The 25,682-nt window shown below is 36.8% G+C and overlaps 1 protein-coding gene across 1 annotated transcript in view; it reads left to right on the top strand.

Moving 5' to 3' along the window:
* Window positions 1-25,682, top strand: part of CFAP47 (cilia and flagella associated protein 47) — a 502,125-nt gene that overhangs the window by 67,358 nt on the left and 409,085 nt on the right. Inside the window, exons 15-20 of the mRNA XM_054720946.1 lie at window positions 1,928-2,144; window positions 9,572-9,813; window positions 17,691-17,821; window positions 19,986-20,108; window positions 21,949-22,080; window positions 24,996-25,073. Coding sequence (XP_054576921.1) covers window positions 1,928-2,144; window positions 9,572-9,813; window positions 17,691-17,821; window positions 19,986-20,108; window positions 21,949-22,080; window positions 24,996-25,073 — 923 coding nt within the window. The remainder of the gene's footprint in view (window positions 1-1,927; window positions 2,145-9,571; window positions 9,814-17,690; window positions 17,822-19,985; window positions 20,109-21,948; window positions 22,081-24,995; window positions 25,074-25,682) is intronic.

Raw genomic sequence — 25,682 nt, forward strand, 5'->3', positions numbered from 1 at the left:
GATTTATCTTATTTAATGGAGTGCAGTGACAGCTGCTTCTCTGAGTGCAACGCCAGCTGGCTCAGGGATAGCCGCACCTGGAAGGCAAGTGGCAGAGCTGACCAGGGGCTTTGACCAAGTCTGAGGGCGTGGGTCACAGCAACCTCGGCAGGCGGGCTGCTCCTGAAGACTCTAGGCCCTTCCCAGCTCTGCACCCCAGCTCCCTGCTCTCCCCCTTTCACCCACAGGCGGCACCGGCATGGTGTTCCCCAAGGCTTGGTGTGTAGACGCCAGGGTTGCAGGTTCAAGATGCTCTGCCTCCTCCTGGCACTTTGAGCCATAAGCACTGGCAGGGACCTTTCCACTCGGTCTTGGTCTTTGGTCACTGCTGAGGTTTTCTGGACTTGCTAGACCAGGGACAGCCAGGACCTTTGCCTCTGACCAACATCATGCCTGCAGCCTGCCTGGGGTACCCCCAGCCCTGGGAATGTGTGGGGGCATGGCAGGCCTGGGTGAGGGGCCGTGGTGGGGTAGGAGGTTGGCTAGCTGCCCCACTCTCAATTGGGGTGGGAGAGGCTGATCAGGGGTGGAGCTGGGGGAGGGACTGGGCAGGGCAGCCATCTTGTGAGTGTTACGGCATGAGGGTCAATTTGCATATTGCCTCTTTATTATATAGGATGGCTAGGTGGGGAATGTGAAATTACCCACCATTTTAAAACAGTTTGCCAGTTTCTTATAATTTAAACATATCTGTATCATATGATCCATCCATTCCATTTTCCTATATTTATCCAAAAGAAATAAAAGTATATGTTCGAACAAATATTTATGCACAAAGGTTTTAGCCGCTTTGATCGTAATAGCCAATACCTGGAAACAATCCAAGTGTCAATCAACAGGTGAATAAACAAACATTCACCTATGATAGACTACTACTTAGTAATATAAAGGGATGGACTATTGACTCATGAAACAGCATGAATGAATCTTTAAGGAATTGCTGAGTGAAAGAAATCAGAGAAAAATTGTACAATCCTGCATTATTCCACTCATATAAAACTTTAGAAAATGCAAACTAATCTACATTGACATAAAGAGGATGAATGGTTGTCTGGGAAAGAATACAGAGGATGGTGGGAGGGGGAGAATATAAAGGGGCACAAGAAAACTCTTTAGAATGATGGATATTCACTCTATTCATTGTGATTTTTTTCCCAGGAGTAGACATGTCAACACTTATGAAATTCTACACTAATAAGCATGTATAGTTTACTGTATATCAGTTATAATTAAATAAATCTGTTAAAAAAAATCAGGATAAGACATAGTTATTTAAGTTGTTATAATAGAGAGTCCTGGGTTTGATTCTGGTCAAAGTTACATACCTTGGTTGCAGGTTTTTCCCTGGCTTAGGCTCAGGTCGGGGCACTTGCAGGAGGCAACCAGTCAATATGTGTCTCTCTCATCAATGTTTCTCTCTCTCTGTCTCCCCCCCTCCCACTCTCTCTAAAAATCAATGGAAAAATATCCTCAGGTGAGGATTAAAAAAAAAATGTTATGATATAAACCTTTAGGCATTCAAAGGGGAAAACATAAGCAATAATTCCTGGGAAAATTACCAATTTTTATAAATTCTGGATAAATTACTATAAATGTATTGATGAAAATGGAGAGGGTGTTGGAGTATGAAAATACATGTACTAAGATGAGTTATAATGAGTGCTAATAATTTTCCATGTAATCAAAATATAATTATATTGAATATTAGCCAGTAATCTCCAAACAGCAAATTATGGACATTTAGATAAAAACTTGGTTAATAATTTCTGACATTATAATGAATATTTTTCTGAGAACCATTTTTTATAAGTTGATCAAAATATACTATGAAAACTTTATAAAAATGAACAGTTGCCAATATTAAACTTAATAACTTTTCTTTTTTTAGGACCCTCTGTCCTTAATTTTGGTGATATTTGTGTGAACTCCATAAATACTCATCGACTGCATGTTGTTAATATGCTACCTAAGTATATTTTGATCCATTTAGATGCTAATTTGAAAGAACTTCAGAAAACCAAACAATTTTCATATGTGATTCCACCTTCATCCAGTACTCATATTTCAATTACATTCCAGTCTCCCACTGCTGGAAAATTTTGGAAGTATGATTTATTTTCAAATTTCTATTTGTTAGAATCAAAGTGTCCTACTCTAGGATATGTTTTTATTTGCCCTAATAATTAATAGTATATAATATATATTTTTTTTAAAATAAATCTTTATTGTTCAGATTATTACTGATGTTCCTCTTCCCCCCCATAGTTCCCCTCCACCTGATTCCCCCCCCACCCCCACCCCATGGTTTAGACTGGGCGGGCAAAGCAGGTCTCTGGGGGAAGCTCTGTCTTACCCCCCGCCACTGTCCTCATCCATAGGTGTAAGATTATTGTCCAATCTCTTCCCGCACCACTCACACCCCCTTCCCCCTGAGAATTGTCAGTTCACTCCCTTTCTATGCCCCTGATTCTGTTATATTCACCAGTTTATTCTGTTCATCAGATTTTTTATTCACTTGATTTTTAGATTCACTTGTTGATAGATATGTATTTGTTGTCACTTTGTTGTTCATAATTTTTATCTTTACCTTTTTCTTCTTCTTCCTCTTCTTAAAGAATACCCTTCAGCATTTCATATAATTCTGGTATGGTGGTGATGAAGTCCTTTATGTTCTCCCATACATTGGGATTACTTGTTGTTTTGTTGATAGTTTCTTTTGCTGTAAAAAAGCTTTTTATTTTGATGTAGTCCCATTTGTTTATTTTCTCTTTAGCTTCTATTGCCCTAGGGGCAGTGTCAGAAGTTCTTTGACATATGTCTGAGATTTTGCTGCCTGTGGATTCCTCTAGTATTTTTATGGTTTCCCATCTTATGTTTAAGTCCTGTATCCATTTTGAGTTTATTTTTGTGTATGGTATAAGTTGGTGATCTAGTTTCATTTTTTTGCATGTATCTGTCCAATTTTCCCAACACCATTTATTGAAGAGACTGTCTTTATTCCATTGTATGTTCATGCCTCCTTTGCCAAATATTAATTGAGCATAGTGGTTTGGGTTGATATCTGGATTCTCTATTCTGTTCCATTGATCAATATGTCTGTTCTTGTGCCAGTACAAGGCTGTTTTGAGAACAGTGGCTTTTTTAATAAAGCTTGAAATCTGGTATTGAGATCCCTCCTACTTTATTCTTCTTTCTCAGGATTGCTGAGGCTAGTCGGGGTCTTTTTTTTATTCCAGGTGAATTTTTGGAGAGTTCTTTCTAGGTCGGTGAAATATGCCATTGGTATTTTAATGGGGAGTGCATTGAATCTATAGATTGCTTTGGGTAGTATGGACATTTTAATGATGTTGATTCTACCAATCCATGAACATGGTATGTTCTTCCATCTGTTTACATCTTCCTCTATCTCTTTTTTGAGTGTCCTGTAGTTTTCCGTGTATAGGTCTTTTACCTTCTTAGTTAAGTTTATTCCTAGGTATCTTAATTTTTTTTTGTGTGATGGTAAATGTGATTTCTTTTTTAGTCTCTCTTTCTGTAAGTTCACTATTGGTGTATAGAAAGGCCATAGATTTCTTGGCATTAATTTTGTATCCTGCTACATTGCCAAATTCATTTATTAAGTCTATTAGTTTTTTGATGGAGACTTTTGGGTTTTTTATGTACAGTATCATGTCATCTGCAAATAAGGACAGTTTTATTTCTTCTTTTCCAATTTGGATGCCTTTTATTTCTTCTTCTTGTCTAATTGCAATGGCTAATATTTCCAGTATTATGTCAAACAGGAGTGGTGAGAATGGGCATCCCTGTTTTGTTCCTGTTCTTAGGGGAAATGGTTTTAGTTTTTGCCCATTGAGTATGATGTTTGCTGTGGGTTTGCCATATAAGGCTTTTATTATGTTGAGGTATGATCCTTGATTCCCACCTTATTGAGAGTTTTTATCAACAAAGGGTGTTGGATTTTGTCAAATGCTTTTTCTGCATCAACTAATATGACTATGTGATTTTTATCTCTCAGTTTGTGTATGGGATGTATCATGTTTATTGATTTGTGGATATTGCACCATCCTCGCATTCCTGGGATAAGTCCTACTTGGTCATGTTGTATGATCTTTCTGATACTCTGCTGAAGCCGATTTGCTAGAATTTTGTTGAGGATTTTGGCATCTATGTTCATGAGGGATATTGGCCTATAATTCTCTTTCATTGTGTTGTCTTTATCTGGTTTTGGTACTAGGGTGATGCTGGCTTCATAGAATGAGCTTGGAAGTGTTCCTTCCCCTTGAATTTTTTGGAATACTATGAGGAGGATAGGTTTTATTTCTTCCTTGAATGTTTGGTAAAACTCTCCTGTGAAGCCATCTGGCCCCGGGCTTTTGTTTGCCAGAAGGTTTTTGATGACTGCTTCAATTTCTTCCATAGTTACTGGTCTATTGAGTTGTTTAGATTCTTCCTGATTGAGTTTTGGAACGTTATATTTTTCTAGGAATATGTCCATTTCCTCCAGGTTGTCCAGTTTGTGGGAATAGAGTTGTTCGTAGTATTTTGAAACAATCCTTTGTATTTCTGTGGGGTCTGTTGTTATTCCACCTCTTTCATTTCTGATTTTGTTTATTTAGGTCCTCTCTTTGCTTCTTGGTGAGCCTGTCTAGAGGTTCATCAATCTTGTTTATCCTTTCCAAGAACCAGCTCTTGGTTTTGTTGATCTTTTGTATTGTTTCTTTGGTCTCTATGTTGTTTATCTCCGTTCTGATCTCTATTATTTCTTTCCTTCTGCTTACACTGGGCTTTTCTTGTTGCTCTCTTTCTATCACTTTGAGTTGTAGGGCTAGGTAATTTATTACCATCTTGTTTTTTGCAGTAGGCTTGTTGAGCTATGAACTTCCCTCTCAAGACTACTTTGCTGTGTCCCATAGATTTTGGATTGTTGTGTTTTCATTGTCATGATGTTTTTTATTTCTTCCTTGATCTTTCTGGTAACCCAGTCATTATTTAATAGCATGCTATTTAGTCTCCATGTGTTTGATTTCTTTGGATTGTTTTTATTGTAGTTGATTTCCAGTTTTATGCCACTGTGATCTGAGAAGATGGTTGATATGATTTCTATCTTCTTGAATTTGGACAGACTTTGCCTATGTCCCAACATATGGTCTATCTTTGAAAATGACCCATGTGCACTTGAGAAGAATGTATATTCTGTGGCTTTGGGGTGAAATGTTCTGGAGATATCAAGTAATTCCATCTGGTCTAGTGAGTCATTTAGGATTGCTGTTTCTTTGCTGATTTTTTGTGTAGAGGATTTGGCCAATGGTGATAGTGGGGTATTAAAGTCTCCTACTATGATTATATTGCTATTAATTTCTCCCTTGATATCCTCCAGGAGTTTTTTTTTTAATGTATTTTGTTGCTCCTGTATTGGGTGCGTGTATGTTTACCAGAGTTATTTCTTCTTGTTGGATTGCTCCTTTTAGTATTATGAAATGGCCTTCCTTATCTCTTGTTATGTCCTTCACTTTGAGATCTAATTTGTCAGATATAAGTATTGCTACCCCAGCTTTTTTTTCATTTCCATTTGCCTGGAAAACCTTTTTTCATTCCTTCACCCTCAGTCTGTGTGTGTCTTTTTTTCTGAGGTGTGTTTCTTGTAGACAGCAGATATGTGGATCTTGTTTTCTCATGCAATCTGTTACCCTATGTCTTCTTATTGGGGCATTTAATCCATTTACTTTTAAAGTTATTATTGATGGTACTTATTTGTCGACATTTTTATCCTTCTTCGCTTCCTATTTCTTATTTTTTTTACATCAGACCCTTTGGCATTTCTTGCATTGCTGGTTTGGTGATGATAAATTCCCTTAGTCCTTTTTTGTCTGTGAAGCTCCTGATTTCACCTTCAATTTTGATTGATAGTCTTGCTGGGTACAGTATTCTTAGATTGAGACTCTTCCTTTGTATGACTTTGTATATTTCATTCCATTCCCTTCTGGCCTGATGAGTTTCTGTTGAGAAATCAGTTGCTAGTCTGATGGGGGTTCTTTTGTAGGTAACTTTCTGTCTCTCTCTGGCCGATTTTAAGATTCTTACTATGTCATTGGTGTTTGCCAATTTAATTATAATGTGCCTTGGTGTCGGTCTTTTGGGGTTCATTTTGCTTGGGACTCTGTGAGCTTCTTGGATTTGTGTGGGGTTTTTCTTCCCTATATCAGGAAAGTTTTCTGTCATTATTTCTTCAAACAGGTTTTCTATTCCTTGCTCAGTTTCCTTTCCTTCTGGAACCCCTATTATGTGGATGTTGTTTTGCTTTGTGTTGTCCCAAAGTTCCCTTAGCCTCTCCTCCTGCTTTTTAATTTTTTTTTCTAGAAGCTCCTCTACTTGGGTATTTTTTCCATCTTGTCTTCTAGCTCGCTGATGCAGTCCTCTGCTTCTTCTAGTCTACTCTTGATGCTTTCTATTGAGTTCCTTCCAGCAGCGATGTCATTTTTCATTTCTTCTTAGTTCTTCTTCATTTCCTCTTGGTGCTTACTCATATTGTAAAATTTGTCTTCCATTCTTTTCATCCACCTTATGACCGTTTCTCTGAATTCTTTCTCTGATAGGTTGCTGGCCTCTAATTTGTTTACTTCCTTTTCTGGTGATGCCTGTTTTTCTTTCATATGTGGCTGTTTCTTTGTCTCCCCATGGTTTCTCTTCTCCGGATGTCTGGTTATGTCGTTCTCTCTCTCCTGTGTTGATTTAAAGGCACAATATACAACACAACCAGGTACAACACACAAGGCACTGAACAGCGATGTATTCATGATATTAATAACCTCCAATAAAGGTGACTACCAGAGAAAGGCAAATTAGGGGATAGGAGAGAAAGAAGAGTAAAAAGAAAGAAAGGAAAAAAAAAGGAGTGTCAAAATGAAATTGGGAAAAGGAGAAAAAAAATAAGAGAGACTAGAACGAGTCTAAGAGAGAAAAGAGGAACAAACTATATATATGGGGGAAAACTCCAATAGAACAACCACTAATCACAGCAAATGCCTGCAACAAGTACCTGGAGATTAATACAACCTACAACACCAACTAATATCAAGTCAGGCAAGGGAAAACAGAAGTAAAAAACAAACAAAACACAGCAAACAAAAAACAAACAAACAAAAAAAGAATAAGCAAAACAATCTCACAAAAAAACTTAAAAATTCGATATCAACATTCAAGCAAAGAACAACAAAAGGACAGAGAGAAAAACAATTTTTTTTTTTGATAGTTAAGACAGTGAAGAGAGAGGTGTGTATAGACTTGGAGCAGGTGATTGGGAATTAGATATATAAATAGGGTGAAATTTTAGCAGGGGGTAAACAGAAAGAATAGGGAAAATCTAGAGCAGGAAATGGTTAAGATAAACAGCACACCAAAAGGGGAAAGGTTAGGAAGAGAGTTATGGCATAAACGTAGAGTTGAGATAGAATAAAACAATGGTGAAGGAAAGATGAAAATAGACTGTAGAACATTAATCCTGAAGTAAAATAAAGAGAAAATAAAATGACACTTTAAAAAATAATAATAAAAAAACAAAAACAAATAAAATAAAAAAGGTAAAATAGTAGTAGTAATAATGCTGATTGCAAATAAAAATGTAATAATTAAAAAGGTAAAATCAAGTGAGGAAAAAATAGTTTCTTAAGTAAATGATGCAAACATTGAAAATAAAAAATAATAAAAATTAAAAAATTAAAATAAAAATATAAAATAAAATGTGCAGTAGTGAAGGTCATTCACTTCCTCTTTTTTTCTGTTTGGCACGCCTGTTTCCCAGTCCGGACAGTATTGCAGTTCTCTGCATTTCACTGCTCCTCAGTGTTGTAATCCAGTCCTGATTTTTAACCTTTTGCACTCAGATATCGAGTGTGACTCAACACGGTTAGCATCGGTAGCCCATCCCTTCCCTCCCTCCATCCCTTCTCCTTTATTTGGGCTTTTCTTACATTAAATAAATAAGTTTGTATGAAAAGAAAGTCCAGTTTTTTATTCTACTGCCCCGCTTTGTAAAATCTGGGGTATTTAAAAAATTAAATCCCGAGTAGAAGAAAGGAGTCGAGAAAAAAGCAAGCGAGTGCAAAGGGTTAAGCAGATGGTGTCTTAATTTCTGGTATTCCTTTATTTTTTATTACACTAGGGTCAATTTGTGATTCAGCCTCTGGGTGGCAGTGTTTCTGGGTTGACTTCCAGGGTTCTAAGGCCTCTCTAGTCTTTTTTCTCTGTGGCACTCAATACCGGTTTGTGGAGGCTGGCGGGCAAGTTCAAGTAGACTACACACCCCTGAAACTCCCAGGCTATCCCTCCGTGTCAGATCAAAATGGGTTGCTCTTTAGAGATCCCCCTATTAGCAGCTCTGAGGACCCCCTTCCACAATCACGGATCACACCGGCCCAAACAGCCATGGACTTCTCTAGCCATAGACCTCCCTGGTCCTCCAGCTCCCGCAGCGCGCACGCGTTTCTCTCTCCCGCCGGGACTAGAGACCTCATCATATCCCCTGTGAAATCTGACCTTTTCGTGGTGGAGTGAAGAGCTCCTTTGTGTCCAAGCATTTGCGCCACCTGGGACCGGCGTTCTGGGGCTCACAGCTGTTCGGCGTTCACCGCAGTTGTTGATTTTCATGCCTCCGACAAGATCACTTTCCCTTTCAAGATGGCGAGATTTCCCAGTCCGAGCCCATAGCTCCGGGAGGGTACCCATCCGCCGTGGGGGCTTCCCTGTCAGGGGAACCCTGTCCAGCAGTCCCCCACCTTCTCCTGGAGTTCAGCTGTCCCTTAGCTTGAGAACAAACACTCCCAGTGTGACCCTCAGCTGTTCTTTCTGCTCCGGGACAAGGCTCAGAACACGTCTGTCTATTCTGCTACCATTTTCTCCTCAAAAAAAAAACTTCTAAATGATAGCTTTGCTGGGTAGAGTAATCTTGGTCTTAGATTCTTGCTGTTCATCACTTTGAATATTTCTTGCCACTCCCTTCCGGCCTGCATAGTTTCTGTTGAGAAATCAGCTGAGAGTCATATGGGTACTCCCTTGTAGGTAACTAACTGTTTTTCTCTTGCTGCTTTCAAGATTCTCTCTTTGTCTTTTGCCCTTGGCATTTTAACTGTGATGTGTCTTGGTGTGGTCCTCTTTGGATTCCTCTTGTTTGGGGTTCTCTGCACTTCCTGGACTTGTAAGTCTATTTCTTTCACCAGGTAGGGAAAGTTTTCTGTCATTATTTCTTCTAATAGGTTTTCAATATTTTGCTCTCTCTCTTCTTCTGGCACCCCCATAATTCGGATGTTGGTACCCTGGAAGTATATATTATATTTGATCCCAAAACATAGAAACTATATATATATCAATTTATAGATTTATAGACTCATATTTCAGTTGTAGTCTTCTTTCATGATTAGTTTGATGTTTTGTTAAGAATTGAGGATGTCATCAGTATGTGCATTTTTACATGTAACTTAATTCTATAATTTCAAATAGTTATTATCAATTAAATTCAGATTCCTTTGTTGTGTTACAGGTCTTTCACCTTTAGAGTGAACAATATACCTGGTGGGCACCTCCTAGTGAGGGCAATTGTCATGCCAGTAAGACTTGAGCTATCTTCTGATGAGGTAGTATTAAAACCACATGGCTTCTTGTTGAAAACATGTTTTAGGGAGACAGTTACGTTGCATAATCGTCAGAATTATCGTGTTCACTTTGAATGGATACCAGTATGCACAGAAGAAGGAGTATCATTTTCCATTCGTCCAAGTAAAGGTAATAGTTTATTATTTGTTTGATTTAGACATTAATTTATTCATGTATTGTATTCAGGCATTAATCATTAATTGTGTGTATACTCTATAATTGTGCTATGAACATAGAAATAAATCTAATATGGTCATTTGGGCATTTATGTTTGCATACATAAAATATACATTTGATTTAAAAATATGAATCCTATATTAGGGTTCTTAGAGAAATGGGAACAATAAGAAATATATATATATATATATATATATTATACAAACATAAAGAGAGATTGAGAGAGAGATATAGATTGATCAAGGAATTGGCTCATATGATTGTAGAGGCTGGCTAGTTTGAAATCTGCAGGGTAAGCCTGCAGGCTAGAGACTCAGGAAAGAATTGATGTTGTAGTCTTGAATCCAAGGAGGACCTCAGTCTTTTATTTTAAGACTTTTAGCTTATTGGATGAGGCCTTCCCACATTGGAAAAGGTACCTGCTTTACTCAAAATGTATTGATTTAATATTAATCACATATAAAAAATACCTGTTCAGTAAAACCTAGACTTATGTTTGCCCAAACAACTAGTCACCATAGCTTGGCCAAGTTGACAAATAAAACTAACTGTGACAGATACTGGTGAACTCAATAATTTTAGTTTTAGTTTGATGATGATAAAATGTGATTCAGAATGACTTAAATTTTGTTAGATTGTGAATTCTTTTAGAAGGATCCACAAATTCTTTGCAGTCAATATTTAATACAGGTAATAAAGTCTAATTAATAAAATTAAGAACTTAAAACTGTCATTTAAATAAGAATTTTTTATTGATTAATTTTTTTTGAGAGAAAAAAAACACATTGATTTGTTATTCCACTTATTTATGCATTCATTGGTTATTTCTTATATATGCTCTATGTGCCTTGACTGGGCATTCAACCTGCAACCTTGGAGTATATGGACGCCACTCTAACCAACTGAGCTACCCGGTCAGGGCTTAGACTTATCATTTTTGATAGTTCCTTGTATTTGTTAAATATCTTTTTAACTTGCTTCTGCCATTTCCTGGAATTGATAATTCCACATAATGTACTGTTACAAAACTGAGCCCTGGTCACTACTAACCTGTCACTTATGTAGTAGCCTATCACATTTGGCAAAAATCATTGTGATGTTTTGTGAATATCTCATGAGGACACAAGCAATCTTTTAAAGTAAAACAAAGGCAAGTTAGAAGCAGAATGATGAATATGGTGTCTTCGTTTCATGTACATGTCAGGACTTTCCGGTTAGATGGAAGGATCTGGGTCCTTGTATTTGCAGTGAGTCACATGGTGCTTTATAACCAACTGAAGTCTAATGCTGCATGAGAAATTTAAAACAAACTTTGGAGTTAGATAGACCTGATTTCAAAACTGGCTTTTCACTAGCTTTGTGATCTTGGGAAAAATACTCTATAAGCACTGGTTTCTTTATCTGTAAAGTGAAGAGACTACTATATCTCATAAAGATTAAATATATGAAAAATTCTCCCATAATCACTGGCAAAGAGTATGTCAAATAGATAGCTACTTGATTAGGACAATTGCTGATTGTTTGGACTCCCCCATTCCCTTAAGTATCCTCAGAGTAATAACAAGTTATGCTTCTTGCAACCCATCCTCAATTTCTTACACCCGCTTCCTTCCTTCTGGCTTACTTTCCCTACTTTCTTCCATTCCTCTTTCTCCTCCCTCCTTCTTTATCTCTAATTTAGGAATAGTCTTCATTTGTGATAGAAATAGAGTACATATCAGATCACAGAGAAATTCTAGTTTGTAGAAATCTTGCGTTAGGTGTATATTCTTATATTAATTATTTCCAAATCATGACCTTTTTTTAACAACTTATTTTTTTTTAATTTAATAAATCGTTATTGTTCAGATTATTACAATTGTTTCTCCTTTTTCCCCCCATCTCTCCCCACCACCCGGTTCCCATCCCCCCTCTGTCCTTACCTCCCCCCCCCCCCCGCTGTCCTTATCTATAGGTGTATGATTTTTGTCCAGTCTCTTCCCGTACCCCCACACAGACACCCCTTTCCCCCTGAGAATTATCAATCCACTCCCATTCTATGTCTCTGATTCTATTATGTTCACCAGTTTATTCTGTTCCTCAGATTTTTAATTCACTTGACTTTTAGAATCACTTGTTGATAGATATGTATTTGTTTTTCATAATTTTTATCTTTACTTTTTTCTTCTTTTTCCTCTTTTTAAAGAATACCTTTCAGCATTTCATATAATACTGGTTTGGTGGTGATGAACTCCTTTAGCTTTTTCTTATCTGTGAAGCTCTTTATCTGCCCTTCGATTCTGAATGATAACTTTGCTGGGTAGAGTAGTCTTGGTTGTAGGTTCTTGCTATTCATCACTTTGAATATTTCTTGCCACTCCTGTCTGGCCTGCATAGTTTCTTTTGAGAAATCAGCTGATAATTGTATGGGTGCTCCCTTGTAGGTAACTAATTGTTTTTCTCTTGATGCTTGTAAGATTCTCTCTTTGTCTTTTGCTCTTGGCATTTTAACCCTTTGCACTCGCTTTTTTCTCGATTCCTTTATTCTACTCGGGATTTAATTTTTTAAATACCCCAGATTTTAAAAAGCGTGGCAGTAGAATAAAAAACTGGAGTTTCTTTTCATACAAACTTATTTATTTGGATTTTTTTATCTTTCAAATTATTGATACATTCAAAGAGTATAAAAAAAGCTGCTACTGATGCTAACCGTGTTGAGTGACACTCAACATCCGAGTGCAAAAGGTTAATTATGATGTGTCTTGGTGTGGTCCTCTTTGGATTCCTTTTGTTTGGGGTTCTGTGTGCTTCCTAGACTTGTAAATCTGTTTCTTTCATCAGGTGGGGGACGTTTTCGGTCATTATTTCTTCAAATAGGTTTTCAGCGTCTTGGTCTCTCTCTTCTTCTGGCACCCCCATAATTCTAATGTTGGTACGCTTGAAGTTGTCCCAGAGGCTTCTTAAACTATCTTCAACTTTCTGAATTCTCTTCTCTTCTTGCTTCTCTGGAGGAGTGTCCTTTGCCTCTTTGTATTCCAAATCTTTGAGTTGATTCTTGCGTTCCTCTAGTCTGCTGTTGGGTCTCTGTATAATATTTTTTATTTCAGTCAGTGTATGTTTAATTTTTAGTTGGTCCTTTTTCATATCCTCGAGGGTCTCATTAAATTTATCAGCCTTTTCCATGAAATTCTTGAAAAGCCTTATAACCGTGGTTTTGAACTCTATGTCCATTCGTTTGTTCTCCTCCATTTCTTTCGTTTGGGATCTGTTTCCTTGCCTTCTCATTTTCCCTGCTTCCCTGAGTTGGTTGGGTAGCTTTGTGTACTAGGTGTCCTATTGGTTTAATGGCTCAGCCTCCCAGTTACCTGAGGTGGACACTCTTGGTGTACCCCTTTGTGGACTGTGTGTACAGCCTTGTTGTAGTTAAGTCTTGATTGTTGTTGGTGTCACTGGGAGGAATTGATCTCCAGGCCATTTGTCTGTGAGGACCTGCTGTGTCTATAACGGAAAAATTGCTGTGCTGGAGACACAGTAGGGCTTTGGTGCTCACTGAGTCTGCCTCTTGAATGTGTCCCTTATGAGAGTGGTTGAAATCTGGTGTCGTCTCACACTGACCACTAGATACACTAGTGTCTGAATCTCCGATGGGTTGCAGGTCAGCTACTGTCTGAGGCCCCTCAGCAGGAGCTACAGCAAGAACTACAGTTTTATCCTCTTTGCTTGGGTGGTTTTGGAACAGTCTGACTGGAGCTGCAGTTAAATTGATTAAGCTGCTACAGAACAGGTCATTTATATGCAAAAGCCGCTGTGTGGAGCCTGGGTGGATTTGTAGAATGTGTGGAGCGGGGTCTCAGGGTGGGGCGGGGTCTCAGGGCGTCACTAGGCTAGGGCATGGCAAACGGCGATGGCTGCTGTCAGCTGTCTCTGCCTTTCTGTGTTTCCAAGTCCCCATGTCCCGCGCTCCAGCGCAGTAAACACTGATTGCTGGGCGCACCTCTGCAAAATAGTCACTCTCACTTTCTGACTCAGTGGCCGAGAGTCCAGCTTCTCCCCATAGGCGTCTGGGTCCCCCGCGTGTCCCCAGAAACTGGATTTCAGAGTGATCGGGAGCTTGTCTCCCTTCGGGTTGGAGAAAAACCACGCGCCCAGTCGCCCACCACCAGCCCAATTCGCGCGCCTCTGTACCTCAGCTTTTCAGCGTTTGTGCTCCTTTCTCTTCTTAGTTGTAGAACTTCAACTCAGCCAGCTTTCCCGTGGTTCTGGGTGGTAGACGTTTTGTCTTTTAGTTGTATTTTTGAAATTGTTGTGCGAGGCGGCAGTTTAGTTGTTTAACTTTGCCGCCATCTTGGTTCCTCCTCTATTTCCAAATCATGACTTTTATATATAACTCTACCAGTGTTGTAACAGGGAGTGTTATGAACAACTTAAGTGTACAATTTTAGTGCAGGTATAGGCAGAGATGTTGGCAAACTTAACAAAGAGTAGGACTGTTCCTTCATTTGGGTTGGAGATCATTGATATAATAGCCATATTTAATCTTTTTACTAACCTGGATTGATTTAGCAGAATCCAGATTATTTATTAAACATTCCAGGTATATTTCCATTATTATTTAGCAGATTCACTTGACCCAGCTCTTTTTTGTGTGTGTGTGGTTATTAATACTGATAATATTGGATCCTGCTCCAATATAAAGAAAAGCTAAATGAATAATCAGAAGAAAGAGAAACTATTTCTACACATTTCAGAGATTCTAGGTAAATCTCCAGTATTTTTTTTAAAACATGTATCTAGTAGTGCTAGTTATATAATCTGCATCTTGGCTTATAGGTTTGGCACTTTTCCTTGTGTTTCTTTATTCTAACTATGGCTGAATGGTCTGGGCTTCACCCTAGTGGCTGCCATGGAAATGCAGTGATGATGCTGAATTTGTCAAAATAGAGGTGGAGTTGCAATATTATAAACTGAAACACCAGTTATACTTCATATATATATATTAATGATGACAATGAATCAGAGATTGGCTGTCTCTTGTAGGATTCCTACTGGGGAATCGAGCCCATAACCCGGGCATGTGCCCTGACTGGGAATTTGAACTGTGACCTGGCTCATGAGACAATGCTTCACCATTGAGCAACACTGGCCAGACACTTTTGATCTTTTTAGAACACAATTGATACAATACTCAAATCTATTTCCGAGAACATTAAAGAAAATATACATAGTTTATATACATAGTTTTTTCTTATGTCATTTTTCTTTTGATGCTCAGAATAAATGTCATAATTACTTAATTTTGTTTTTGCTTCTTTATGTAAATGGAAAATGAATTTTTCAAGTTATTTTTCTTATATTCCTTTTGCTATATTGGTTTTGCATCTCAGATAATGTATTTATTCATATCCCTCACTATATTTTTGTAAACTAAAATAGTTATGAATTAAATGTTATTTTGTGATTGTCCTTTCTTCCTGAGGTGTGATATATTTTGGATTTTGTTTGGTTAGTGGATATTTTAGGGTAAAAGTGTAAAGGTGGATTGATGTCTTTAAAGATGTAATTGGCTTCTAATATGATGTTTCCATAGGTATTATTCATGTTTCTGCTCATTTTGTTTTCTTCTTTGTTGTCTTTAACCTTTCTGAACCCTTGAGTCTGCTCAGTTTTCAAACTTGACTTGAATTAGTTCACTATCTTTCTCAATTATCTCCCTCGGCCATTTGTAATACCTGCCCTTCCAATCCCACCCTTGCTCAGTCTAACCATCCAATTTATGTCCCCTGTTCCATGTTCAAGTGCCTTTATATATAGCATTGAATCTTCTATGTCCATATTACTTCCCATCACAATCTTTTCCACACACCTCTCTCTTCTAGCACTGACACTTGCCTTTGACACTTCCCTCAGCTTTGTCCTCCTCTCGAGTTCCTGTTCATCCTTGAGTCACAACTCAAATGCCATCTCTTTAAATGAGGTTTTCTCTACTTTCTTGGCCAATTTAGACTCCCCTCCCCATCTTTTCAGCTCCCACTGTGTATTTCTTTAATATTATCTACAATTATTTGTTTCTATACATTTCCTATTGTGGTAGATGTTGCTAAGCCCATACTGATATATATTCCCCTTCCTAACAGGATCCTCATTTTGTTTGGCGAAGCAGTGTTCTTATCTAGAAATCTCTTTTTCCAAGCTTCTTGCCAATGAGATATGGACAGAATTTTCTTTTATTTCCATCCTTCTTTGTGCCATACACTGAAGTACTTCTACATATCTTAGCTTATTTAATCCCCTACAAAAATTCTCTGCATTAGATACAGTTATCCCCATTTTATGTATGAGGAAACTGTTAACGTAGGTTAAGAAAATTGTCCAAGGTCTCAGCTAGTAAGTCAGAGAGTTAAAGCTTGAATCAGGGAGTCTGACCCTACAAATTGTGCTGTTTTAATCACTATGCTATCTTTCTACATCGAGGAAGGCCACACAATAAAGAATGGTAGTGTGGGAAGCTAAAAAGAGCATTGCTCCTTGAAGACCTTGACAATCTGTTAAGGCAGCCCTGAAATACCTATTTGCGGATGTCTAATTTCATAAGACAAACAAACCCCTATCTTCCTAACCCACTGTAGCAGGACTTTTTTGTTACTTATAGACAAATCCAATCCCAGTGGACTCCCACTAGACTGTTAGCTCTTCCGTGTCCAGTTTCTATTCTTTTTATAAATTACTGTATTGGCATTCAAGAGTACTAATAATATCTGACACTGAGTGTTCTCTAGGCATCATGCACTATGTTAATTCCTTTACATGTATTGTTATCTCCCTTCATAGTTATAGGAGGTAGGCACTATATCTTTTTTAAGATTGAGGAAACTACCATCACATGAGAGTCAACCTGACCCAAAGCAAAGATTGTGGCGATTACTCATCTCTCTCTGTTTATTGTCCATTGCCTTTGAATCTCAGGTGATCCTTTCTTCATTAAGAACTTCTGTGTCATTCTTTCCATTAAGTATTATTTTCTTACTTTAGAGATGATGCATTTAAACAAATAAAGCAGCTCACTCTAAATGTGCCTGATGCCACCTGGGTTCTTAGTACATTGGAGTTACAGAAATGTATTGATTACTCATAGCTATACCAAAAGTTACATTTCTCGGGATTTGAACATTTTAAAAAAGCCTCTGGTGATTCCTTCCTCTAATGGGAAACATGGGGGGGACACTTGTTCAGGGATCACGAACGGTTTTTGACTGTGTATATATAAAGCCATTTCTAGCTCTAGCCGGTTTGGCTCAGTGGATAGAGCATCAGCCTGTGGACTGAAGGGTCCTGGATTCGATTCCAGTCAAGGGCACCTACCTATGTTGCAGGCTCCTCCCCCGACTGAGCCCTAGTCAGGGCTCATGCAAGAGGCAACCAATCGATGAATATCTCTCACATTGATGTTTCTCTCTTTTCTTCTCTCTTCTACTCTCTATAAATCAGTGGAAAAATATCCTTGGGTGACGATTAAAACAAAACCAGAAACAAAATAAATAAAGCCATCTCTAATCCTAGAGTGTTTGTTTCATGGATAAATTTCTGTTTTTTGGAAATATTGGCATGCTTTTTGTTAAATATTTTCATCTGCCTTTTAAAATTGAATAATAAGATGTATTTTAGATTTTAATCAAACTATAAGTCTATACAAATTTGATAATCACTCATTTAGTATTTTCGTATATTTTGAGTTTAATTTAAATAATTTGTTATATGATGTTGTTATATTTGTATGCCAGCCCTTATTTTGGATATGGAAATATATATATTTAAAATGTGGAACTGTCTTATTCTCTCTAAATTCTCTGTAGGCATTGTTGAACCATTCTCCTCATTGGAATGTGAAGTAACATGGCTGCCGGGTTTCTCTGCTCCAGACAGGGGAGAATTTACTCTTCAAGTTGATGAAGGAAACACGATGACACTAAAATGTGTTGCACATGTAATGATTTCCCTTGAACATGAGTTTTATTTTGAGGGCTCTAAATTGGTTGGCATATGTGTGTGTAGAGTAGTTGGATATGTATACTATGTTAGTAAAACCTGATTTTGCATGCAATACTTAGTTAACTAAATTATGTTATAATATTTCTGGAGCCACTTCTCTAGCATAAATTAAGACTTTGCTAAAAAATGTGTTGCTATCTAGAATTAATTTAGCAATCTAAGACTTTTGTGCTAACAATATTAGGGTATTTCCATTGCTCCAGGCTTGAAATAAGCTGTGTCCTACTGCTCTCACTATTTTGTGCTTGACAGGTTTACTAATATAAATTTTGCCCACATAGTCATCCCATGTGTATTTTTTCTGATAGGTAAAAGACCATCTATTTAGTAATGAAGACTTGACATTAATAATAGTTATCACTTATTGAGTAATTACAGTGTCAGGCATGATACTAAGTGCTGTTCATGTATTATTTAATTTAATCTTTATGACAACTCTATAGGTATAGACCAGTGGTCGGCAAACTGTGGCTTGTGAGCCACATGCGGCTCTTTGGCCCCTTGAGTGTGGCTCTTCCACAAAATACCACGTACCCTAATTAAGTTAATAACAATGTATCTACTAATATAGTTTAAATTTAAAAAATTTGGCTCTCAAAATAAATTTCAATCGTTGTACTGTTGATATTTGGCTCTGTTGACTAATGAGTTTGCCGACCACTGCTATAGACTAATAACTCAATTGATGGGTGAGGAAATGGAAGATTTGATTGGTTAATGAACTAATACAGGTTTACACTTGCAGTAAGTGCCCTAGCTGGAATTTATATTCAGATCTATCTGCCTCCACAGCCTTTGCTATTACCGTCTGATAAAATTTGCTTTCCACTTTCTCCACACTAGGATTGGTTAAGAATTAAATGTTGAGATATCAGAATAATAAATTAGATTCTTTTTTGGTAAACTTTTAAAGCCCTTAAAGTTAAATGGACTGTGAAATGTTGCTCTTAAGAAAGTAAAGATGGAGCAACATGAAGTGATTAAATAAAATGTTCAAGTGTGTCATTAATTTATGAAAGACTTGACCAATTCCTCTTCTATTAGCTTTGTTTGAAAATTATTATTCCAATTACCATGACATGTTCTTCAATTAATTTTAAGAATATACTAAAACTTCCTAAGATAATAAGAAATAATATATCATGTATAAAGATAAAATGGTCTGGTGTAAAGAGAACTAAATGAGGAATTAGAAAACTTGGGTTCTAGTTGTCTTTGACTATGGTTTGCTTTCTTGTAAAATGGGAGAGGTGGGTAATATTAACATTTCAAAAAGTGTTTTCTGTGAAATAATTTGTGTGGGATAAGGTGAGGGAGTCCTGCACCGAAGTAATTCTGTGAATCACAGTAAATTTCCTTCTCATTATCAGATAAGCAAAGTGTACATTATCAGCATATTAAGTGCTGTGAGAAGGCGTCTAGTAGAACCATGCCTGGATAATCTCATTTGGCACATTATTTCCCATAGTTAGGTGACCCTGAACTCTTTCCTTTTGCATAGCACATGGTAGCACTGTACATAGTTGGGTAGATGATCTCTTACATCTCCTTCAGTGATTAATTCACATGATTCTCAGTTTTGGATTTACTTCTTCCACAGAGTTATCTTACTCCCCCCCCCCCTTTTTCATTTTAGGAGTACAATTTAAATATTTGTCTGTTTTCCTTTCTCTATTTAAAAAATCTTTATTGTTTAAAACATTACATATGTCCCCTTTTTTCTCCCATTGATCCCTTATACCCCGCCTACGCCCCAGGCCTTCACCACCCTATTGTCTGTGTCCATGGGTTATGTATATATGCATACAAGTTCTATGGCTGATCTCTTCTACCCCCCGCCCCCCTCCCCCCACCATCCCTCAGAGATTCCACAGTCTGTTTCATGCTTCTATGTCTCTGGATCTATTTTGTTCAACAGTTTATTTTTTTCATTAGATTCCACATAAGAGTGAGATCATGTGATACCATATAATCTGATAACTCCTCATATTTTAGAAATTTCCATGAAGCTGAAAAAATTCTAAATTATTTGGTGGCCATTAAAAAAAGGTGTTTACTATTATTCATCTGCATTTTCCCTTTCCTCCTTTCATTATTAGCGTGGTAACACCAAGGTCTTGTTTTTGGAGCCAAGGATACTCTTCAATAATAGCCCTCAAGGTTTAACAACTTGGAAGAAAGTCATTCTTCACAATGTGGGACAAAACCATGCCTATTTCAAGGTGATGTAAAATCTTGGAATCTTACTTAGATCAGATCACATTATAATTTGAATGAATATTTTGTGATGAACACTATGGCATTAATACTTTAGTCTTTATAAATTTGGTAATGCTAATATTTAGATATTTCACATGATACTTATCTGAGTATATTTTATCTACTTTGTCCTTTTAATTTCCCATAAAATTAACTTCCTTTCTTTCTTAGTCTCTCCTTTTCTTTTCCTCTTACCCTCTTTTTTTTCTATCTGTTATTTTGTAATAGTAAAAAAAGGTAAGTGATTTGAAGAAAATACCATTTAAAAATGTATTTTGTCAATGTCACATTCCATATTTAATTACATGCTTTTTCTTTTATCTTTTATCCTCTGTCATCAGGACTAGGTAGCAACTTGAACCATTCTAAATATTCTGTATTTATAGTTTTTTTTCTGATTTAAATTGCCAAGTGGGGGTGTGTTTAAAGTGGTGATAGTTTTTTTGTGTGTGTTTTTTTTTTATAACTGAAAAATCTATTAAGATCTCCTAATAGAAGTTAGCATTGGAGATCTTTCATTCAAGCTTTATATTTACACTAAAGGCCTGGTGCACGAAATTCTTGCACTGGTAGGGTCCCTAGGCTTGGCTGACGATCAGGGCCAATATGTGGGGCGACCAGCAAGGCGATCAGGGGGGTCCCCACTGGCGCCAGCCTTTGGCCAGCCTGGCACTGCCCGATCACTGCCCCCCCCCACCGCTGCCGCTGGTTGCCTCCCTCTGTGGGGCAACCGGCGGGGCAATGGGGAGGGCACCTTGGCTGGCCTGGGACCTGCAGGCTGGGGCAGCTCCTGCGTTGAGTGTCTGCCCCCAGGTAGTCAGTGTGCGTCATTGCGACTGGTCATTCCACTGGTTCTTCTGTTGGGTCGATTTGCATATTAGGCTTTTATTATATAGGATGTCTTTTGCCCCAATATCCAAATGAGGATACCGTTTTCTCTGTTGCTTATTAGATTTGAAGGCTCTTTGTTCCCTCATACCCCCATCTCCTTTTAAATATCTAATTTCCCTTTATTATTTTGGTTTAAAGGATGGTAGATAGGGCTAAATTCATCTCTGACAAACCACATCATAAGTTCCTTTTTTTGAATGTCAGCATGATACCTTAGACATTAGGATATCAAGGAAATGACAAAGAAGAAGAAGTTACTTTATCATCTTGCTTCCCAACTACCTTTGCTTTCAGTTTTTATGATCAGGAAAAAGGCAAAATTATTGATGTATCTAGAACTTTAGCATCTTCCCTAAGAGATATAGTTCATTTAAGTTTTGCAGAGTCTTAAAAACACTTCAGACAATAAACGACAGCTTCCTATTTGAATTGGAAGGTGCCACTACTGAATGGTCTATTTGCAAATCCTTGCTGAAGTTCAAACTATATGTACATCTGATATATGAAAATCAGTTACACAATCATCTCATGCCCTGTGCCTGGAGGACCTCTCTCTAGATATTAGTTTGGAAGCTTTCCTATGAGAGCTTTGGAACAGTAGCTTGAAAGGATAATGAAAACAAAACAGAACAAAAACAGTCTCATAGAAACAGAGACCAAAATGATGGTTACCAGAAGGGTGAGGGTAGTTGAAAACGGGAAGGGGAATGTAGTCAATAATTTTGTAATAAGTTTGCACATGACAAATCATTACTAGAATTAATAGGATGATAACATTGTAAGGTCTAAAAATGCTGAATCACTGTATTGTACAGGTGAAACCAATATAACAAATACAAGATCATATGCCAACTATACTTAAAAAATTAAAAAGATAGGATAATTAGCATTTCTGCAAATTTTCATTTACAGGTTTGCAGTAAGAGTCTTATGTCTATCATTAATATTGTTCCATCAGAAGGAATAATTCCATTTGGGGGGCTAACTGTTGTCACTATCACCTGTACACCTACCATGGCAGAAAAATTTGATACAATAGCAAAGGTATGTTTGTACACGAGTTCCTGCACCGTATATATGTCTATGTGGATTTGTTTGGTTGTTTATAAGATATTTGTAGTGGTAAGTATAATGCTATAAAATGTTACAAACATATTTATTTTTAGAAAGCTTGTTTTGTTTTAATGATTTTTTCAAATGAAAAATGGGTTTAATTTTAAGCTATTAAAGAGATTTTATTTTAAATATTTTATTGACTTTTTACAGAGAGGAAGGGAGAGGGACAGAGAGCTAGAAACATCGATGAGAGAGAAACACCAATCAGCTGCCGTCTGCACACACCCCACCAGGGATGTGCCCGCAACCAAGGCACACGCCCTTGACCGGAATTGAACCCGGGACCTTTCCGTCCGTAGGCCGACGCTCTGTCCACTGAGCCAAACTGGTCAGGGCGCTATTAAAGAGTTTTAAAATTTCTGTTATATTCTAGCAATGAGTTAACTCTAATGAAGTGCAGATTTTAGCAATCTGAAAGAAAAGCTACCTTGCCTATATCATCTATTATAAAAATGGTTAACAGAATCTGGCAAGAGGATTTGTAGAAAATATTTCTGATAAAAGTTGGTAATAGAAACTTGTACTAAATTGAAATGAACACCTTTCATTAATATGAGGCATTTTCACATGAAATTGGAATTATATCTGGCATCTTTAACTTGTGACAAGCCCTCACTAGTCATAGAGCAAAATATTTTTTTCATGACATTAATTATATATCATAGAAAAAATAATAAATTTTGGAATGCTAATTAAAAATAGCTTTAATGACTAAATTAATTACCTGCAAATTCTATATGATGTTAACATCTATATTTTATAGCATACATTAAATGTTTTACTATTTTATGTTCTAAGAATTATGTAAATGAAAAGATATTACCTTAATTTTAGGGATTTTTCTGTGTTCATTAAACAAAGTAAATAAAATAAGACCAGTCTGTAATAAATTTTACATATTATAAACTCATATAATAAAATGCTCTTGATCTTCAATTTGATGATCAACTGTGTGCATTTATTCACATTGAAAAATAATATGTACACTATCATTAGATGAAAATGAATATCTTTAGATGTACTAGTATCCACCATTTTATCCTTCAGTTCCCTATAACAATTTAAAAATAATATGTAGCTTAATGTAATAAACACTGATTTGCCTCACCCCAAAATAAATAGCCTAAGAATTGTATCTTCTATAGAGAAACTTGTATTGAAAGATTTTTTTTTAAAATAGATTTTTGTTCATTTATTAGAGGAAGGGAAAGGGAGAGATAGAAACATCAATGATGAGATAGAATCATTGATCGGCTGCCTCATGCACGCTCCGCATTTGGGATTGTGCCTACAACCCAGGCATGTGCTTTGACTGAGAATTGAACTGTGACCTCCTGGTTCATAGGTCAATGCTCAACCACTGAGCCACACAAGCCAAGTGAAAGATGTTTTTAAATTAGTTATTGTGGTATATGGTCTGAGATTTAGGCAGAATTTTTACATAGTATTCTGAAAAATATAGAATAATATGGCCACTAAAGTATAAATTTTACTAAAAGATTAATTTCTACTGTGTCTTAGAAGAGTATACTGTTTTTGCAAAGCCTACCTTTTTAAATTGTTGACAGTTTTACAGATGTCTCCCATTTCCCCCCTTTTTGTCCCCTCACCAAACCCCCAGGCCTTCCCGACACTATGTCTATGTCCATGGGTTATACATATACTGGACACCCGGTGCACAAAATTCATTCATGGGTAGGGTCCCTAGTCCTGGCCAGCGATCAGGGCTGATGGAGGCCTTCTAGCTGCCAGCCGGGGCCTTTCTTTGTTCTGTGCCACCCCCTGGTGGTCATAGCAAGCGATCGAACTCCCAGTCTCCTGGTCGAACTCCCGAGGGGACACTTTGCATCTGTCCTCTCTGTCTTCCTCCCTACTGAGATCTGTTATTCTATTCCATGCATCCATGCCTCTGGTCCTATTTTGTTCATCAGTTTATTTTGTTCATTAGATTCCACATATAAGTGAGATCATGATATTTTTCTTTCTCTAACTGGCTTATTTAGAAAAGCTTACCTTTTTAAAAGTGCAATACAATGAAATTTGTTCATTTATTCAACACAGTCTCTGTTGTAGATACTAGGGATGCAAAATCAAACAAGGAATTACACAACTAAATTCTTATTTCACTATTTTAATTTTCCTGGAAACAGTTGAGTGTTCAGATAGTCCTTGGTTCAAGTTTCGCTGATGTTGCTTTCAAGTTTTGTGACCTAAAACAAAACAAAACAAAACAAAACAAAACAAAAAACAACCAAAAAAATAAAACCAACAAAATATTTGACCTTTCTAAGCCTTAGCTTTCCTCACTTGGAAATTAGGTTATTAATAGAAGTAACCTGACAGAATACTGAGGATTAAAAAGAAGGTAATGTGTTTAGCTCCATACTCGGCCCATATACTCATTAATTTTTAGCTGCTCTCATTACAGTTGTTGTGGATATTAGTATCTTCCTATGGAAATAAGTATGTTTGCAGTCAGTTTCCTGTTTGTTTTATTTTTAATAATCCATTGAAATTAGGTAAATACAAAAGGATTGCAGAGAGTTTGAGGCAATAATATAAATTCAAATGGGTAGAATTCTGCAGTCAGGTTCACAACCTGTCAGCTGATTCCATTTGTGGTGGAGGTTTTAAGAGTTGAATACTCACTTCTCTTAGGAATATAAATTCTGCATAATAAGAAATGTGATGACAACTGCCAGAAGAAATCTTGTGACATTTACAAAATGTTATGATGATTTAAATTATAAAATGTTACATAAATGCCAGGTAACACTTCAGCAGTATATGAGTATATTTTAATGTGGTTTCTACAAAGTTTTATATTTTTTTCTAAATATTAGGTTGCTATACGCCATGCAACTGACATAGAACTTAGGATTGGTGGAACTGCTGAAGTTGCTTCTATTGAAATCAAACCAGTAAGTGTGTATCCGGTTTATTAATTTGGTGATTTTTATTTGCTCTATATCCCTAGTTAGTTCATTTATGTTTTAAAATGTTATTATGTATTAATTTGACACAAATTAATATATGTAAATAAGTAATGAAGTAGCATAGTAAATAACGGTGTAAGAATTCAACACCAAACTTAAGTATCAGAGCACTACCAGTACCATTAAATCATGTGTAGGTTTCATCATGATCCTGCTCCTTTTAAGAGATAATTCCTTCCCTTAATTTTGTGGTTATTATCCCTTTACTTTTTCTAATTGGGTTACAACATGTGTAACCATCCTTAACCATTCGTTGTTTGGTTTACTCTGTTCATTTTTGAGTTTTATAAAAAAAACATGTACAGTCTTTGGTGTGTTGCTTTAAATTAAATATTGTGTTTCCAAATTTTATTGAAGTTGTGTATGTGGTTGTATTTTATTCATTATCACTGTTATTTAATAATCCATTGCATAGACATATTATAATTTGTAGACACATTCCATTGTTCATAAATTTAGGTGTTTCTGTTTGTTATTACAAAGACTATACCTATGAACATTCATATACATACCTTTTGAGGCACTTATGCAAGA

Source organism: Eptesicus fuscus, chromosome 1, assembly GCF_027574615.1.
Source record: "Eptesicus fuscus isolate TK198812 chromosome 1, DD_ASM_mEF_20220401, whole genome shotgun sequence".
Classification (NCBI taxonomy): domain Eukaryota; kingdom Metazoa; phylum Chordata; class Mammalia; order Chiroptera; family Vespertilionidae; genus Eptesicus; species Eptesicus fuscus.